At 41.1% G+C, this 20,544-nt stretch overlaps 2 protein-coding genes across 3 annotated transcripts in view; one reads left to right on the top strand and one right to left on the bottom strand.

The window, feature by feature from the left end:
* LOC114572138 (pyridoxal kinase) overlaps nucleotides 1-3,784 on the top strand; it is a 30,180-nt gene extending 26,396 nt beyond the window's left edge. The window contains exons 9-11 of the mRNA XM_028603601.1: nucleotides 101-237; nucleotides 604-670; nucleotides 1,086-3,784. Of these exons, the coding sequence (XP_028459402.1) occupies nucleotides 101-237; nucleotides 604-670; nucleotides 1,086-1,201 (320 nt within the window). The 3' untranslated portion in view covers nucleotides 1,202-3,784. The remainder of the gene's footprint in view (nucleotides 1-100; nucleotides 238-603; nucleotides 671-1,085) is intronic.
* Nucleotides 3,785-12,761: 8,977 nt separating this feature from the next.
* LOC114571629 (kelch-like protein 10) lies at nucleotides 12,762-20,201 on the bottom strand. Of its 2 annotated transcripts, none has more exons than XM_028602680.1 (5): nucleotides 19,962-20,201; nucleotides 17,132-17,621; nucleotides 15,690-16,280; nucleotides 14,466-14,615; nucleotides 12,762-13,393 (listed from the first exon to the last, which is right to left on the bottom strand). In XM_028602680.1, the coding sequence occupies exons 1-5, from the start codon at nucleotides 20,096-20,098 to the stop codon at nucleotides 13,097-13,099; spliced, it is 1,665 nt and encodes a 554-aa protein (XP_028458481.1). In that variant the 5' UTR covers nucleotides 20,099-20,201; the 3' UTR covers nucleotides 12,762-13,096. The 2 variants fall into 2 exon arrangements, with proteins under 2 accessions (XP_028458481.1, XP_028458482.1); XM_028602681.1 differs by having other exon boundaries at nucleotides 17,132-17,606.
* Between the last annotated feature and the right edge of the window lie 343 nt (nucleotides 20,202-20,544).

Here is a 20,544-nt window from a genome sequence, read left to right as displayed (position 1 = left end):
TGAATTAATTGCATATGAGCTTTCTGTACGTATTTATTTGTGAGACTAGGGCGTAGCCGACTAAAATTAACCTTTCCACATGTTGTCCGTTGCCGTTCAGTTCGCCCCGACGGCAGCAGGACGACGCAGCGAGTTCGAATGGAAGTTCACAAAGTGGACGCCGTCTTTGTAGGAACTGGAGACTTGTTTGCTGCTATGCTGCTAGCGTGGACACACCACTACCCTAATGACCTGAAGGTACAAAAACACGACGGAAGATTAAGTCAGCCTCAGTGACCAGGACCACACATATTTCAAATTATTATTATTTTGATTTCAAATTATTATTATTTTGATTTGATTAGAAATGCTATTAACAATAATTATTTTATTTCTCTCTTTTATTGAGTCTCTCTCTCAATTTCAATCTCAATTTCAATTTCAATTTGATTTATTGGCAATACAAAATAAATACACCTGTGTTGCCAAAGCATAAGAACAAACATGCATACAAACAAAAAGGAGTAAATACATGTAATATAATAAAACAAATAAACAGGATAATGGTTATCTCTCTCTCTCTCTCTCTCTCTCTCTCTCTCTCTCTCTGTCTCTCTCTCTCAGATGGCCTGTGAGAAGACTTTCTCAGTGATGCATCATGTTATCCAGAGGACCATTTCGTATGCTCATGGTAAGAAAAGTGGGGCTTGTTATCAACGCCGAAAGCTTTGATTTGGCTCAAATATATGCAATTTTTTTTTATCCCAGAGACAAAACAAAAACACCAAGAAGATCAACAGGAAAGAGCTTAAATCTAATTTCTGTAGCATTTGAGTCATGAATATGGTGCCAAATGTTTACATCAACAAAACACTTTTGAAATCACAAATAGATTAAACTTGATATTGGAAAAAAGAAATCAGAATGGCAGCAGCCTGTAAATGGTTTCAGCTGCAGGTCTTTCATTGGCTATAGGTCTGGCACAGTGACCAAACTATTTTTTTGGCATTTAAAAGTTGCACAATGTAGCTTTAAAACAAATGTTGACCTTGTTTGTCTCATGCATTTCCATCTGCCCACCCCCCACCTACCCCTCACTCTCTCAGAGTTAGCAGGTCCCGGTCGGAGGCCCAGTCCGCCCCAGCTGGAGCTGAGGATGGTTCAAAGTAAAGCTGACATAGAAGACCCTGCTATAGTTATGGAGGCCATAGTCATATCCTAACATTACCGACACATAAGACTCATACTAACCTTGTCCTCTTCACCCATAAATCTCTCAAATCCAGTATCTCGGTGAATCTCTCATCACTGTAAACCTTGACTGTCACTTCCAAACTTCAACACCTCATCATCCAGACCTCCTCAAAACCCTTAGTATTGTAACCCCTGTAGTCCTCTCAGCCTAAACCCTTTCCCCCTTTAAGTCCTCAGTGTCCTATCCCCTTAACCTGTAACTCCTACGTCCCTTTACCCAAACCCTGTTTTGAATCTAGAGCCATGGATATACAGAAAGCATGGTTAGGTTGGACTGTCGCTGCCTCATCTCTAACCAGGTATGTGAGTGGACTGCACAGCTGCTTTTTTGGAAAGCTGTGGGGTTTAAGTGTCCACGAGCATAACACATAACATGCAGCATATAAAATACATGCTGGTAATACTAACAAACAAAATATGAGGCTGATAAGGTTGATTGGAAAACCCATTCGAGGTTCAGCCCTCAGCACGATGGAGGAATGGAGGTTGTAATACTAGGACTAGAAGAGTTCTAGTTCGTACTCTATGGACTCTTCAGTGGGGAGTGTTGAAAAGCAGTTTTTTGCTACCCTCTTTGGCTGGACAATTCTCTGGTCTGCTTCACTCCTGTGGGCTGTGGTCAGAGGTGCTCTGTGTGCACCTGTAACCACACCCAGCAGTGATGTCACAGTGTACTGACTCACCCTGGAGTACACCTCTACATCAATCCAGCGAGAAATTAAACCACCAAGAGGTTCTGATTAGGGCTGGGTATCGCCAGTGATTTTCCGGAATCGATTTGATTCCGATTCACAGGCTCCCGATTCGATTACATTTCCATTCCATATCCATTAGGTTAGGGGTTAAATTATACAAGCAAGAAGCAACCCTCAAATATTATTTCATAATGCACCAGGTTAATGTTTACATTCCGAATTGACACCCAAAAAGTTTGTGGTGTGTTATACATCCATTGAAAGATTTTTTTTTCAGGATTTTATTTATCGATATCAGATCACTCAAACAAAGATCCATGTTAATTGGAGAATTGATTATTTGTACCCAGCCCTAGTTCTAATGTAGCGGGGACAATTTGTTGTTGCATTCAGAAATGGACCACTGCAACATATTTGCAGTGTTTACCCAAAAGTGATCCAAATTGATTTCCAGCTGCTTAATGTTCTCCAAAACTCTACCTCTAAATTATTAAATATAAACTTAGCCTGCTTTATTGCTCTATTACTGCCACTCCACTCAACTCACGTTTAACTTTGACAGAATGCACTCTAGCTGTGGTCCTCCACACCAGTTGCCAAGTTGCAGGATTGCTGCACTGACATCGGTAGAAGACTATAATGATCAAACCCTGTTTATCTATGGCTCTGCCCACCACTATTTCGACCCCCTCCCCCGTCTTACAGCAGTGATGTAATGGTGACCAAGTCTAACCCCATTAGACCCCTTCAAAATATAACAAATGAAAAAAAACAAAAAAAACGCACAATGTATAGTTGATGTATAGATGTTGTACTATAACTGTATTGGACCATCTGTATGATATCTTCTATCTGATCTGTCTATTGGACCATTGTGTTGATGCTACTGTACTATAGACCACACGCACTACAATATCACCCAAACCAGAGACATTTGGGCTGGTTCTGGCACTCCTGGAGGCTCCAGTGGCTCCAGTCGTTGCCACTTGTTAGTAATAGGTAACTGTATTAACCCTTTTTCATCTCAACACAACATTAAGAAAAAAGGGCAACCTGAGCTGTCTGAGCCGTCCCTCGTTCGGCCGGTTTTACTTGTGCTACACCAATCTGAAATTGGCTACCTCAGTGCCAGAACCAACCCACATCATTGCCGGGCGGTTCCCGGCCCAGTTCTGGCCCAGAGCCTTATATCTGAGCATTGTGCCACTGAATTTACTGGAGGCCTCGAGAAGTTGTAAAAGGAGACCTTCCTCATCACAGCAGGAGACTCTTGTTGTTTCTTCGATAAATGGGTAATGATGCTGAGCGAGAGCAGATATCTAGCTTTTTAAAGTAGGTTGAATTTTAAAATGATGCCAGGAGTTTAATTTTTTTTAAATTCTATTAGCAAAGCAAAAAATATTTGTGATTGTTTTTATTCTTGCCTAATTTGTCTTTTATTGGGGTTTTTTGTCTATAAAATGACATACATTTGTCAGTGATATAAAGCAGTAAATCCAAACATTTGAAAAGATGGAACCAACAAGTGTCACTTTGCATGACAACGGTTAATCAATTATCAAAATTTCAAAGTGGATACGAGTGATATCTACAGGACTATATGAATAAGTTGTTAGCTGCTTGAAATGACTATTGCCACACTGTTGAAGCCCAGGATAGATGTTAACTAACTTACCCAGTTTGTGATATACCCCACCCCTGAAACTCTTTTTATTACAAGTTTTGCTGGCTCACTACTAGCTAACGTAACAATGATTTTGTCTTCACCAAGGTTGTTAGCTTATTTGATATTTAAGTTTTAAAGGTCTCATGGCATGAAAATTTCACTTTATGAGATTTTTTAACATTAATATGAGTTCCCCCAGCCTGCCTATGGTCCCCCAGTGGCTAGAAATGGTGATAGGTGTAAACCGAGCCCTGGGTATCCTGCTCTGCCTTTGAGAAAATGAAAGCTCAGATGGACCGATCTGGAATCTTCTCCTTATGAGGTCATAAGGAGCAAGGTTACCTCCCCTTTCTCTGCTTTGCCCGCCCAGAGAATTTGGCCCACCCATGAGAGAGAGAGAGAGACATCATGGCTTGCAAACAAGCCAAGCATAGCAGTTGGTCAAGGCCACACCTCCAACCTCCACCTTGCCCCCTCCCCTCCCCTCAATAGCATTTAAAGCTACAGACACAGAAATGGCACATCCTAAGGAAAGGTCATTGTGGGACTGGCTCTAGTGGCTGTAATTCTGCACCAAGGCTGAATTTCAGGAAATAGACTTCAGATACAGTATTAGGGGACCACTAAGGTCTATATAAAAGAGACTTCAGATACAGTATTAGGGGACCACTAAGGTCTATATAAAAGAGACTTCAGATACAGTATTAGGGGACCACTAAGGTCTATATAAAAGAGACTTCAGATACAGTATTAGGGGACCACTAAGGTCTATATAAAAGAGACTTCAGATACAGTATTAGGGGACCACTAAGGTCTATATAAAAGGACTTCAGATACAGTATTAGGGGACCACTAAGGTCTATATAAAAGAGACTTCAGATACAGTATTAGGGGACCACTGAGGCCTATATAAAAGCATCCAAAAAGCAGCATGTCATGGGACCTTTAATTAACTTTCCACAGTGGAGTGTGTTTGGAAAGAGGTGCGGAGAACATGACATGCGACAGTGGTCATGAGCCGGTTTCAAACCAGAGATGTCGCAGGAACTCGGCATGTGCCTTAGCCCGCTGAGCTACCAGGGCACATCAGGAGATGGGATTTGAATGAGATTTTAACACTTTTAAATTACCTCAGAATATTTTTTTTTCCCCCTCTTTGCTTCCCGATTTGAATGTTCAGTAAACAGCTAAAAATGTCAACTAACTTTGCTTGGCAACAGCATGACCAGAGGCTTTAAAAAAAAAAAACATAAAAAAAGATTTTGTCAGTGTCCCACCTGAGCTGGATGTAAGGTTCTGGGCAGGCCGGTGTAATTCTGTATTGCTGTTGTTTCTCTATGGACTGTACTGTGATACTGCCTTAGGAACCTAACATCATAACACCACAATACTGCTCACTGAGGGAGAGGTGGAGAGGGAGGAGGAGAGGAAGGAGGAAACATGAGATGTCTTAAATGTACTGTAGGTACTTTTGACTGCAAATTTCTGTTCGACAGAGCGCCTGAAATGAGGGAGAATTGAGATTGCGTATGTTGAGAGTTTCTGTATGAATCTGTAAAAAAATGTTTTGTAATGATGTTTTTTTCGTTATTCAATAATTTCATTAACCAATTAATCGTTTGCTTTTACGAAACAAAGGAAAATTGTGAAAAAATGGCCGTGGCAATTTCCTTCAAATTGCTTGTTTTTTCCTCAACTAACAAGCCAAGACCCAACAGTATTTATTTTTGCAATGATATAAAACAGAGGAAAGCAGCAAAAATGATTTAAACTAATACTAATAATTAAAATAGTTGTTTTGTTTTTTTAACACTTCTTGGACCAATGTTGGGGGAAAATGCTGTCTCATTTTTAAAATGGCAATAGTTCATATAGATTTTTGTACTAGTGCATACAATATATATTGGGCCACTGTAGTGCTGATTGTCATATCAATAACAGACTGCTGTGTCTGTGCGCTTGGCCAACCAGCTTTAAGCTCTGCTATAATCAACATGTGCACTATCCAACCCTCAAACCAAACCAGTCAGCCGTGTTTTTGAGTCAAAATGTGTCTACCTGTTGTGTCCGCGTGCGTTGTGTGTTAGAGGGTGTGCGTACATGTGTGTGTATATAAATGTCTGTTATGGTCACAGGGTTTTTTTGTGTGTATGTGTGTGAAATGAATGAGGAAAAATCCCTGAAAAGTAAAGCTAACAAAGATGGTGGACAAGGGAGGAGGAAGGTTTAAAAAAGAAAAAAAGAAGAAGACAGGAATAGTGTACATGAGGGGGAGGTGAGGTATGTTCAAGAGGACAATCATTCTGTGATGACACGCAGTGTAAACAAATAGAGGTTTTTGTTCTGGACTTGTTAAAAGCTGGATTGAATCTTCCAACGTTTCCTTGATGCCTCACGTCCCCTCTTTTTCTTCCTCCCCCTCCACCCCGTCTACATGCAGATATATCTGTCCTCCGCCTCACCCACCTCCCTGCAATGCCAGCCGTGATGTCTGTATCGCTAGTTTTTAAACCTTAGCCTCGCTGTGTGTGTGTGTGTGTGTTTGCGTGTTAGATGGTTATACTTCCCTCCTATCTCTCTGCTAGATTGTCACTACTGTCCCTGCTTTCCATGCTGGTCTCAACCCGCCTCTATCTCCACTAGCTTGCCGTGTTTTTTTTTTGGATACAACTTAAGTTCTCTACACTCTAGTGAAGAAAAGAAAAAAAAAGCTGCTGTTACCTACCCAGCTCCACCCTGCTTTCGGTCATCCTTCCTCTGTTGTCTTGTTTAACTACACCGCATAAGATTTCCTCCACTAAACATCCGGATTGAGTTGCACCAGCTCTTCGTAAAGTTTGTGCGGAAAGCTAGACTCAAACTTGTAGGTTAAGACTTTAGTAACGTTTAGATTGGCTGTTGACGAACTTCTCAATCTAAAGCAATGAGCTATGGAAACAGGGAGTCAATGTACAGCACAATCTGTGACATAGCTTTAAAAAATGCATTATTAAGTGGCCAAATTATATATTAAACCTCCAAAAGTGTAGGTATGAGTTTGCCTTATTCATATACGAATAAGATGGAGAAAAACGGGAAGATAATAGTTATTCCTATGAGTGATATAATTCTACGTGAACACAAGTTCAACAGTTTTTGGTATTTCACCTGAGATAGTCTGATCAATCACCCACAAAGTCTTGACGTAGCAGCTTAACTGAGTTTTAGAGTTAAACTCTCCAAAAAAATAACTTAAGATGATGGGTTTTTTTTAGCTTTGAAAGATTAAAATGTCAATACTTCTAGCATAATCACTGTCATTTGATCATTTAGTGTTATTATGTTTTTGGCATAACACTTTGTAATTGGAGGTGTATTGTGTTTCTGTGAAATATAATTTAATGTTTAGCAAGCTAATGTTAGTGCTGACAGTTTAATTAGCAACAGTACAGTGTAACAGTTACACATGGCAGTTACTGGCTGTAAATATTTAGCAACAACACATATCTTTGGAGTAACTAGTTTATGTGGTACAACTAGCAAACCCTTTATGATAAGTAGGATAAGTCTGAACTTACAAACAGCTGGTGCAACCGGCTGCTAAAGAACTAATGAACATGGTTGCCTTTGGGCCCGATCACGCAGGCTGGCACACTGCACCGTCTCTCAAAGCAACACTAAAGCACTTTTCCGCTTCGGCTCCCCTACAGGTTTGAAGCGGAATTGTCCATTACCGTTACCATTATTCTTATGTCTTACTCAAACTACAGATCTGCTACCCGATCCGGCAAACTTGCACCAAAATAATGTACCTTAAGATAATGTTTCCAAAATTGTTTCAGTGGTTCATCAACTCGTAACAGGGTGAACGGCACTTCTGCATTCGCTTTGCGACCCTCTACCGGCTATAACTGCACCATGCAAGTTTGCCAGATCGGGTAGCGGATCTGTAGTTCCAATGAGACACAATGAGACATTACGACAGCGGTAACGGACAATTCCGCTTCCAACCTGTAGGGGGACCGAAGAGGACAAGTGCTTTAGTGTTACTTTAATGCTACAAAAAAGAGCAACCCAAAAATATTGGTTGTTTTATGTTTGTTTCAGTAATTGATGTGAGTTGATGACACTTGACCATCACAATCAACAGCTTCCTGTAGATAGTACTGCCAGGAAATCTCTGGATCATGGAGTTCAGAGATCAAGCATCACATCGGGAGTTATGTTGAAATGCCTGTTGTGGAAAAGAAGTGTGTATATCAGTGTATTGAGTTCTCATGGCAGCAGCGTAGCTAAACAATTAGCCAACAGAACAAAAACAGGCAAAAACAGAACAACATGGGCCAGTATTCCCTGTCATTTTTTTAGAACTGCTTTGCTTCACCAACTCCTGCAAAAGTGATGTTGCTAAATTTACAACGTCATACTTCGTCAGCCACTTTTGGGCTGAGCAGGGAGCCTTTTTTGGCTTGTGTGAGTTTGTGGGCTGAGAGCAGCAACCTACGATTTCATGCAAACCGGCACTTTTAGGTTCTTCAGCCCAGCAATTTCAAAGTGAGCTGAAAGCTGCAGAGAGCTGCCGAGTTGGGACTTTAATTGTCAGCAGGCTTGGCAGTTCAACAGTAGCAACTCGTTCCCATTGAAGGCATTTAATTCAATGTTGATGTGAAATATATTTCTAAATTTAGCTTTGAGACTTATGTGATTTGGCTAAATTGGTTGATTACTGCTACAAAAATGTATCTGGAGCTCTACAACCATAGATAAAAATAGTTTTATATCTAAGTCTACAGCTTCCCAAATCACAAAGTCCACTGAAACAGTATTGTTTCACTCCAGTTTAATTTAATGTCACACGTTTTAAAGATTAACTGACGATTGGATGGTCAAACAGTAACCATGCAGGACTCTTAAGGGCCCTATCTTGAACCCGGCGCAGCGCAAAGCCTGACGCAAGTGTCTTTGCTAGATTAAGACCGACCCAGTTGTCAGTTTCCCGTCCAGCGCCCGCGTCGTTTAAATAGCAAATGCACCTGCTCCCATCCCATCTGTGCGCCCGTGGGCGTGCTGGTCTTACAGGGAGGTGTGTTCAGGTGCATTTTTCGCGTATTGCTATCTTGAGGCAGCGGGAAGTGATGGCGCCATTGACCAACAAAAACCTGGTCTAAAATCAATAACACAGCATTTCATTGTTATTTTAACAGCGGATTCGAAAAATGTGCCTAGGCTTATGCACACTATACTTGCTACACACACAAGGACGCGCAGCAGCACACAAACATGATAAAGATTACAAATAAAAATGTTACGGTGCAAATCCGCCATCATAATAGCAATGCGCCGAGGTCCAAACGCGCTTGGCCTTTAAAGGGAATGGGAGATGATCTCTGATTGGTTTATTGCATGTTACACCCAAAACACACCTATGAAGTAATGAAGACACTAAGTACAACCCTTCTGAACCATGCGCCCGGCGCACGGACCCTTTTTTCCTCCGTTAAACTAGCAAAAGTGGATTTGGACACGCCCTAAACGCACCTGCGCCAGGCGCTTCACGCCGTGCGCTTAGATCGTTAAAATAGGGCCCCTAAATGTTTCACACTGGAGACGGACTTGTAAAGACAGCAGTGGAAAATGTCCCGTGTGATCAAGCCCTTCACCTCTTTGTTTGTCTGTTTGTGACCCCTCCCCCCACCCTCCGCCATGTGCTTGATGCTCACCGGTGTCCACGCTTCGCCCCTCTCATATCTCCCCTCCTTCGTGCACCTGTTGTGATCGATCCTCCCCTCATCCCCGTCCGTTGGTTACAAAATGGCTGCCACTAAAAACTGCAATGGCCCAAGCGTATGTCTTCGCCCGTGGTCCTCTCCTCTCCTCCTGATTGACAGTTTTGTCGCCGCCATCTTGTTTTCCTGTTCTTGGTGGCCAAAACAAAAACGAGGAAATGTAATAATCATTGTTTGGTAACTGTTTTTAGTGCTGTTTTTTGGAGCGTTACGAGTATTTTCTAACATGTTACAATAAAAGATTGTAGTGTACAAATTCACATTTATAAAATATATATATATAGATATATATGAGAAATGTATGTTCTAATGCAATAAAGACAGATCATGAATTATGAAAATTGGATTTGATCTGATTATTATTATTATTTTACTTATTTGTGTACAAATCTGCTTTTTTAATTTATTTATTTTTATTAATTTCCTGTCAGTGGTTTCATGCAGTCCTTTTTTCACGTTTAACAAGTGAAACTTTTTTGTCCCTACAAGCACACGCAAACATTTCGTTTTCCATTGCCAAATTTGTCTGCTTTTATGCAGAGCTCATGAGTATAAGAAGAACTATTTTATACAGTCTGTGAACACAACTCTGTACTGTAAAGACATTTTTGACTAGCCAATGGAAAAAAATATAAGACTTTTTCCCTTTTCTGTATTCATTTTACTGCACACTTATATTTTCTGTCAATTTGATCTGCCTAAGTGCTGGTAAAGAGTAACTTAACACTAAATTCACTTCTTTGAGGTAGTAAATTACTTACAGTGGCTTTATTATGCTATTGATCAGAGGCGGAGTGAGGGTTGGCTTCTGGGGCTCCAGGCCTGAATGTTTTCGGTTTTAAACCGTTAATGAAATCTAACATAATTGAGTAGATGTTCTACTCAGTCCCTCCAGGATTTCGCGATGTCGCGATCGCGCCAATTCACGCGAATTCAACCAATCACCGCGACTTTGGCGCGACTCGCAATTTTGACCAATCACCGCAACTTTTCTGCAACTTTGACCAATCATCGAGGTCTCCTGCAGCTTTAGTTACTAGTTACTTTACACATTAAGATTTCTGCACACAAAACACATGTAATTTATAAAATGTGATGTTTGATTCTAAACTAAACTAGCCAACAATATAACGGCCTACAAGTCAGCTAAGATGAATAGACCATTAAACACTAGTTGATTGACAGTACTGTTTGGTTTGTTTAAAAAATATGAGGATTTTTCGACATTCAGTACTTTCACTTTTAATATTTCAAGTACATTTTCCTGATGATACTTACGTACTTTTACTTAAGTAACATTTTCAATGCAGGACAGTATGGTATTAGTAAGTAAGTAGTAAGTAGTAAGTAAAAGCTCTGAATACTTTTTCCACCACTGGTAGTGATGTTGTGATTTTGCCTCAGTAAAACCAGGTGTTCTGCACTGCCGCAGATGCTGTAGCCTACCTGTTGGTTTAGAAAGCTAAAAGTGATTACCAGCTTGCTGTTGAACTGTGAATCCAGGGAATTCTGCTGCTTTGCTGTTTAGTTACATTTTCATTGTAATTGTTTTGGTGCTGTAGTGGCAGAGGATAATATCTGGTATTCTTTCCACTTACATCTCTGTTGATGTTAGTTTTATGATGTAGTTTACTAATTTTACCTATTTGGTGTGGCGGTAGTTGGTGTGTGTGTGTGTGTGTGTGTGTGTGTGTGTGTGTGTGTGTGTCAGTTAAAATTATTATTATTATTATTTGGACCATGTATGGCACTAAATACATTTTTCCAGTAAAGCACAATGATTAAGGGGGGGCCTCACACAAAGAGCAGCCTAGGGGCCCCTGACCACCTTAATCCGCCCCTGAGTACAGGAGAAGCTCGCAGGCAGTTTCGACTTACATGAAATGTTTAGGTTTAATTACTAATGTTAACTAGCATGTTAGTGATCAATAATTAGCCTGTGCCCATGTTATCTCCTTACATACACCTACACTCTCCGTATCTGTAAGATTGGGAATGATTGAGATTTCTCTCGGCACAGCTACCAGAAGACTTACAACTTTCAGACCCGTTGCTCACGTCACATTCTCTCAGTTGGAGGCTGCGCAGTAAAGCTGGCCATCACCGGAAAAGTGCTTCTAATAGCCTTCACTGGTCTCCGTCCAGAGCAACGGGGTCTATTGGTCCATTATATACTGTCTATGGATGCAGCAGCATGCGCAGCAGACACGTGTGCTGCCAACGTCTCACATTTACCTACAAAAATAACAGCAAAGGACCGTGACAAACAGTATCCAGATGTTCTTTACGAAAGCGGGGGTAAACTGTTTTGCAAGACGTGCAACGATTTAGACTTTAACAATTTAAAAGTCGCTGAAATTGCTGCCGTTTCAATTCTGGCTGTCGGCTCTCTGCAGCGGGTGGGGCTACTGCTCCGTTCCCTCCGCGACTGATGCTTACGCACACACAGACACACAAACAACACACACACAAACAACACACACGGTGGATGCAAGAGAAAAAGGAGATGAGACGACACGATGACCTAAATTGAGGACAGCTACGCTCGTTATTGTAAGTGCAATGATAAGTCAAAGTCAAACTATGAATGTGAGTCCCAGGCCAGGTTAGGAAATTAACTAACAAAGTAAAGATCAACAAGCCACTGATAGATATTTTCAAATTGGATTCATTCAATAAATTATTATTTTTTTGTCTTAAATCCACCAGCCATTTTCATATTATACCAACATTTGCAGCATCCGGAGCCTTTTTGGTAAGGTTACTAGGAAAACTCAGCCCAGGATAGTTTTATTCTCCCCAAAACATGTTTCTTTTTTATTTTTAAAGAACTATACAAAAAAAAATCGCAACTTTCACTGTCTCCCGCAACTTCATTGCAACAAACACACAAAATACATCGCAACTTTTATCGCAATTCTTTACAAAAGCTCCCGCGAAATCAGGCATTTTGGACCGCAACAATCTCAAAAAAGGCCGCGAAATCCTGGAGGGACTGTCTACTGTTGGCCTAATATTCAATTCAAAGTTTTGAAGACCACATTTACTCGGCATTGTTGTGGATCCTGGATTTGCAATTAGAACAGCCCAGATTATTATGGCATTTGATTCAAATGTAGCAGATTTGTTAGCAAAACATTCATTCTGTGAACTCTACTCCAGCATCGTAAAACAGAAATAGGTTTCAAGATTAGTAATGCTGTGAATGCCAAATTCCTCCCTACGTTATGTAAAAACGTTAAAAATATATATATCATCAATGACAATTTGAGCCTCTTTTTAGGCGGCAGGAGTGAAAATAAGTCATCCCAAACATTTGTTGTGTTCTGGTTTCTGACTGATGAAAACAGTTGGAGAACAATTAGATACAAAAGATGTAGGCTTTACAGGATAATTTTTTATTTGTTTTTTTACTTGACAACTCATGTTTTTAGATTTTTAGGCATTCTCCTATCAAATGTCTTGAAAAATAGTGCAAATAGCTGCCGTAAATACCCCAGGACCCTGATAGATTTGGGCTGAGCCCTAAATATGTACATTTGTCTCTGCCCCCAATATTGCTCCTGGTCCAAGTCTGTTGCGTTCATTACAGCAGAAGCTATTTCCCTTCTACTCCACTCTCAGAGGCAAATGTTGCACTTTTTACTTCACTAATATTTATTTGACAGCTTTAGTTACTTTACAGATTCAGATTAATACAAAATATGAATCAACTATTAAATGCTAGTTGATTGTAATCATAGATACGCAGTAGCGTAGGGGTATCGATCCACCACACAGCAGCTGAGGCCGCTGCGGGGCAGCTTCAGGTCCCGGACAATGTTCCACATGTTGGCCTTTTCATCAAAGCGCTCCACCTTAGAGAGGGTGCCATGATTGTCGAACCCTCCAGCCACGTACAGCTGGTCCTCCAACACCGCAATGCCAAAGCTGCTGCGAGCGTGAATCATGGGATTCACCATGCTCCACTGGTTTGACAGTGGGTCATAGGCAATGGCTCTGCTCGTATGTGAGCTATTTCTGTAGCCACCAATCTAGGAGAGGAAGGATGGAACATTTCAATATTTTACTTACTTACTTATAAAACACCACATTGGACAAATACTTAACCGCGATCCTTTTTTTTTTAAAGGCCACCAAAAATAGTCTAATTTTAATTTGTTAAACATTTTATGTATTCATTTGCGTAACTTTTTGATTTTAATAAACGTCCATTACATTCAAGCCGTTGCCAAATGAGTTGCCTCAAAGCTAATTAAGACTATCAGCACCACACAACTCTCTCTGTATCTCTCAGTATGGCTATGTTGAGAAGATTGTGTCGTCCGGTGACTTTCGCGCGCAGAAATTTGAGTGAAGATAATTACTTCTTCTGCAGAGCCCATCATGTTTTTTTAATCCCCCGTGTCCTCCTTGGCTACTAGCAACTGCGTGGAGGAGGGGTGGGGGCGGTGCGCGGTCACGGAAGGCTTGTATCATGCGGACGCCCTGACAGTTTTGTTGTCATTACTTAGAATTCTTCATGGGGGCGACAGAAACTACGCACTATAGCTTAAACTGTTAAATTATTGTACATGTAAATTGTATTGTCTAAATTCAGTTTTAAAGCCTTCTTTAAAACTCCAGAATATAATTGTGTTTTTATTTTGTTTAGCCTGAAACAGTCCAGTTTAAGAATATTGTCTCTATAATGTTAAAGGTGCTCTTAGTGATGTGACGCGTATTTTAGGCTACAACATTTTTCCGCTAGCTGCCTGTCCCCTGAACACACTGTAAAAAAACGCGGTCTCTGAAGACAGCCTGTGCTCCACAAACGGCAACAAAATCAAACTGCGCCAACCTGCACCACCAAACATAACAAACAGTGTTCCAGACAATAACCGACAAGAAGGAGCTGGTTGAGCCATCACTGCAGCAGCGTTAGCACGTAGGCTACTTCCACAATGCGTATTCATGACTCAACCAGCTCCTTCTTGTCGGTTATTGTCAGTGTCCTCAGTTATGGTTTCAAACAAATGGTTCCTGCCTGGTGTTAAATATTATATGGAGTCCACGTCTGTGTCAGAGTATGTAGGTGTGTTGCTGAATGTTTTTTGCTCTGCTTACTACATATATTCGGTCTTTGTAGGCGGCGGCCCGTCCTGCATTACACCCAATTTCCATAGAGGCGATTAACGTCCACTGGTTGGTGTCAGGGTTGTAGCACTCGGCACTTGACAGAGGTTCATTCCTTTTGAAACCACCGCAAATGTACACCTAGGAGAGAAAAACATCAGTTATCGTTAGTCGTCGTCAACATGTATTCATTTTCAGCAAGTGATGAGTTAAACCAGAGGCCAGCACAAACCATAGACTGTAAAAATAATGGATGAAGCTTCTGTGTCTGGGTGGTGATGGCGCAGTGGATATGACACGTGCCTTTGTTGCGGCCAATCTGGGTTCAATTCCCACTGTGATGTATCAACCAATGTGTCCCTGTGCAAGACACATAACCCATAGTTGCTCCAGAGGCGTGCGGGCAATTGTAAGTCGCTTTGGATAAAAGCGTCAGCTAAATGACATGTAATAATGGAAAAGTGAAGCCAATGTGGAAGTGCCTTCGGGGGCCACTCCACTGGCTCCAAAAAGAAGTCAGTTTCTATAGAAGAGAAAATGACCTCTCTCACTTGATTTATTACCTCAATAAACCTTTTTATAATGAGTTTATGGTCTCAATTGCTACATTTAAGTCTTCTTCAATACAGCATGATGTTCACTTTGTAAATTATGGTCCCATTTATTTTAAAAAAGACACTAAAGCAGGGGTTGCTTTAGGGCATGGCTACACATTGACCTGTCAATCAGGACAGAGACTTAGCAATGCTAACCATGGCCCTGTGTACATTAAAGGTCCCATGGCATGAAGATGTCACTTTATAAGGTTTTTTAACATTAATATGTGTTCCCCCAGCGTGCCTATGGTCCCCCAGTGGCTAGAAATGGTAATAGGTGTAAACCGAGCCCTGGGTATCCTGCTCTGCCTTTGAGAAAATGAAAGCTCAGATGGGCCGATCTGGAATCTTCTCCTTATGAGGTCATAAGGAGCAAGGTTACCTCCCCTTTCTCTGCTTTGCCCGCCCAGAGAAATTGGCCCACCCATGAGAAAAAGAGAGACATCATGGCTTTCAAACGAGCAAAGTGGCAGTTGGTCAAGGCCACTTTTTCACTTTTTAAACCTATAACATGCACAGAAAAGATATATAACACAATAAAGGAAAGGGAAAAAGGCAAAAAGCATAATATGAGCACTTTAAGGTTTTGTTTCCCATCACTGCCGTCAGTTTTAATTACCTTGCCGTGTAGTGTTGCCGTGCCAGCATTGCTCCTCTTCTCGTTCATTGGTGCGATCAGAGTCCACTGGCTGATGTCAGGCTGGTATCGCTCTGCAGTTTTGAGTTTCTCATTTCCGTCACAGCCTCCCATGGCATATATGCAGCCATTCAGTGCCACCACGCTGACGTAGCATCGGACTGCGTGCATCGGCCCCACGTCTTGCCAGGTCTGAGTGACGAGGTTGAGCTTCCGTACACTGCTTAAATATTTTAGACCATCATAGCCTCCGATACAGTAGACAAATCCATTGAGGCAGACACAGCCGTAGAATGCTCGAGGAGCCTCCTCATCGTTCACTTTCACCCAGCGGTCAGCCCGAACATTGTATATTTCGATCCTGTTGGTTGGACAATTATTCGCCCAACCGCCGATAGCAAATAACACAGCAGAGGGCAGGCGTGTGCGCGTCAGAGGTCGGTTTGTATTGGACTCACGCAGGGTCTTCATGGCTTGAATCACCATTTTCGTGCACAGCGAACATTTAGTCACAAGAGCGTTTGTGCTCACTGTGTCCATCAAGTACTCACTGGACATTAGCAGCAGGCGCACCTGAACATAGACAAAAGGGAGATTGATAGAAATTATATGAGGATTCAACTCATACACATTTTTAAAGATATCAGTCCATGAAGTAATAGTTTTGTGTAGACACTCCAATGGTTATTGATATAATATGTAATCTATGATAATTGTGTAAATTAACAGATATAGGGAACCGGTTTGAGGCAAAAAAAAACTGCCTTGTATAACCTGGCCATTACCAACAAAAAAAACAGTAAGCTGTTTTTAAATCTACATCAATTTTTCAATGTTTGTTTGCCGGATACAATTAAAACCTGGATTCATGGACCCTGAAAAGTATGAGGCCCATTCACACCGCTTAAAAGTTTTCATGCTTTATTGTTTTACAATATTGAAAAAAAGAGGATTAATGTTGTGTGGCTTTTTATTTACATTAAATAACAGGAAAATACCCTGTTTCCCCCAACTGGGGAAAAAGATTCGCAAAGAGTAGATAAGGTTGACACAGCGGAATAAGTTTTGGAAGTCAACTAACAGAAATAGTTAAATTGACATACTTTGATTGTCGAGAAGAATAGTCGGTTAATTGTTCCATTGTCGGTTTATTGTGACTGCAGCTTTAGTCGACTGACAATGATGTCGGTGAAATGGATAGGTCACTAATTGGTTAGGGCAAAACGAGACAGCATAAGCCCCCTCCCAATCTCCCTGACTAAATAATGATGTCAATTGAAATGGCAGTTAAGTCTGATTATCAGGCTAGAAAAATTAGACAATTGTTATTAAAACTGTTGCAGTCCGTGCAAATACCTGCACAGTTGGTACAGTCTCTCCAAATTGCAGTACCAGTACCTAAAAACGATCCAGTCTTCAGTTACCTTGCTCAGTAGGGTAGCCATGTGACATCTGCGTTCCTCAGGAGCGTATTCGATCCAACGGAGGACAGCCTCAAACACGGTGCTCTCCTGTCTCGCGTTGAGTTCGTCCTTCTTAATTAAATCGGCCAGCTGGTCCACAGAAAGTTGCAGGAACTTCAGAGAGAACCCTGCGACCTCCTTAAAGTGATGCAGCATGTGAATGTAGGCCTTTTGCCTCAGCTCAGGACATTTGTGGATGTCCGCCAGCATCCACATGTGGACGCAGTTCTTGGAACTAAGATGCTGCTCCACGAAGTTGCAGCAGGCCTGCATGATGCCCTTGACGCTGAAGTAGTCTGCTCCCGCCAACAGCTCCAGCACATTCTCCTCCGTCACCACAACAGAGCCGGTGTAGGCGTATTCCACAATGAGATTCATTATATTGGGTGACACCTGGGAAAAACTGTAGACCTGCTGCCCTGATGTTGATGATTTGCTGCGGAAGAGATCTCTGGGGAATCAAGATCAAAAGAACCAGAATTTTAGGAGGATCTTTCTGTCGTACTTCTACAACTTCTACTCAAACCTGCATTCAAATAGCATTACTCTGATTTAGCATTGCACTACTATAACATGTCAGTCTAACCATGGACAGTTTTAAAAAAAAAAAAGGATAAAAAACTATGCCACAGAACCAAAGGTATCGTCTTTTCTTATTGCACACATTTGGGAGGCATGCACCATCTCAACATTTAAGAAAAAGCTTAAAACACTCTTCTTTAATAAAGCTAATAGGTAGGGCTGGCTCAGGTTTCCCTTAGTTATGCTGCTATAGGATGGGACTTCCTATGACACACTGAGCTCCTCTCTCCTTCGCTCTTTCTCTTCATCTGTGTGCGTTCATATCCCATTAATATGGACACTGTTGAGGAGTACAAGTATCTGGGGGTGTACTTAAATAATAAGCTGGACTGGACTAGAAAGGCTGAGGCTGTCTACAAAAAGGGCCAAAGTCGACTCATTTTCCTCAGGAGGCTGAGGTCCTTTAACATCTGTCGGACGATGCTGAGGATATTCTTTCAGTCTGTTGTGGCCAGTGCTATCTGCTTCGCTGTTACATGCTGGGGCAGTGGGATGAAGGTCACAGATACCAACAGACTAAACAAACTGATCAGGAGGGCTGGTGATGTCGTGGAGGAGCTGGACACATTGACGATTGTGTCTGAGAGGAGGATGCTATCCAGGCTTCAGTCCATCTTGGATAATGTCTCACACCCTCTCTACGACACACTGGCACAGCAGAGGAGCACCTTCAGCAGAAGACTCCTCCTACCCAGATGCACCACAGAGCGCCACAGGAAATTGTTCCTGCCTGTGGTTTTTAAACTTTACAACGCAATCATTTCTCTTTTTTGCACTATTTGCACATTAATACTGTACACATTAATACTGTACATTTAATCTTTTTTATATTTTATATATTATTACTGTAAATTAGTTTTTTAATATATATGTTGTCTGGATAATATATGTTTGTATAGCTGGAGTTTGTAACAATAATAATTTCCCCCTGGGATTATTAAAGTATTTCTGATTCTGATTAATGCATGTTACTAACTTAGCTTCTTCCCCCGGAGTCCTTGTGCTTTGTCTCCTTGCAGATTTCCTTGGATTGTGGTGGCACCTGGAATGTGGTTGCACCTCATGCCATTGTCCTGCTCGACGCCCACTACTACTATTATTAGTAGTTATAGTTCTACTATCTTTACTGTTACTATATATGCCACTGTTCATCATGTCATTTTGCATCTCTCTCTCTCTCTCTCTCTCTCTCTCTCTCTCTCTCTCTCTCTCTCTCTACCCTAACCATTGAGACAGGCGGTAGGTTCTGCTTGAGGTTTCTGCCTATAAAAATCAGTTTTTCCTTGCCACAGCCGCACAAAGTGCAATTGCTATTGGGGTCAATTGTTGGTCTCTTTAAATTACACCTGTGAAGTTTCCTAGGATAAACTTCTATTATGATTTGACACTATAAATAAAATATAATTGAATTGAAAATGCTTCTTCTTTGTCAATCTCTGGCGCCTACATTACCCATAATGCAATGTGACATCTGACAGTGCACTCAGAGATTTAGGGGCTAGGAGACGCTAATGTAGCCTTGATCCTCCACCCTGAAGGAGAGGCCTAGTAAACTCCCTTCTTTCTAACTCCACAAACCCCAAATTTTATTTTTTTCATTTTCAAACTTGTATAGTCTTCAGCCCCAACCGACCTGACTCATATGACATCACTTAAGGAGAATTATCAGATGTCACACAGCTCTCGCTTGAGCCACATAAGGTTAATTTTACAAGAAGGTAAACCCAATATTCACTCTCTTTTAGCTTTCTTTTAATCTCCACCACCCTCTGACAAAACATATCTGGCACTTTAGCTGCTAAATGCTCCACAATGTTTACCACCTAGTTGCAAGTGCAAGTGTTTGGTGCTGGGAAGGTACAGTGGGTTTATCAGAACTGATGAGAGTGGTGAGACAAAAGGATTCTGTGTTATCTTTCAAAACCACTTCTTAAAGGCACCTTGGGGCCCTTTCTTGTCAACCAACACTGTGACATTTACATTTAGTGTTCCTCACCAAAATGCATTATATGCTACCGAACCTCTTCAAAAAAACCTTTGCAAAGCTGATTTTCTTGCCCCTAAAAACAATCTCGATAGCTCCACTAGTGGTAAAAACATTACCTTTAAACCCTCCTTAACCCTTCTGCATTATGTTCCATTAAATCACAATGAAAACCATGAGATGAAATAAATACATTATCCACCAAAACAATGTTGATCAGCCCACCTGAAGTATGAGCCGCAGTTGCAGAGGATGATCCTGTGGACTTTAAACTCAACGTCATCGACTGAGATCACAGCATCGCACAGCTTGCCCTCCAAACGGAGCTCATTAATCGTATTATTAAAGAAGATGGTGCTCATTGTTCAAATGTTATTCCAGAGGTTATGGGTTACGACTTTTTTTCCTTGACATAAATCAATATTAACTTTGTAAGATAATAAGATACAGTTCCTAGTAGGGCCTTTCTCCGGATTGTTTTTATTTGAAAATCATCTCAGAGTCACATTCTATTGTTTACATCACTGTTGCCCTGTTTCCTTTACAAAGTGTGTTTTCTGAATATTAGCATCATGTTGAAATACATTTAAAAGTGTCAACACATTACAACTTGTATACTCAATCTATCTATCCATCCATCCATCTATCCATCTATCCATCTATCTATCTATCTATCTATCTATCTATCTATCTATCTATCTATCTATCTATCTATCTATCTATCTATCTATCTCGTACTGTTGTTGCAGCAACCATATGCAGATAAGCTTCTCCCAGGATTTTGGTATCTCATAAAAGAAAAATGTCC

This window comes from Perca flavescens, chromosome 17 (assembly GCF_004354835.1).
Source record: "Perca flavescens isolate YP-PL-M2 chromosome 17, PFLA_1.0, whole genome shotgun sequence".
Classification (NCBI taxonomy): Eukaryota; Metazoa; Chordata; class Actinopteri; order Perciformes; family Percidae; genus Perca; species Perca flavescens.
The sequence above is the reverse complement of the archived record's forward strand: the minus strand, read 5'-3'. Positions and strand labels throughout refer to the sequence as shown.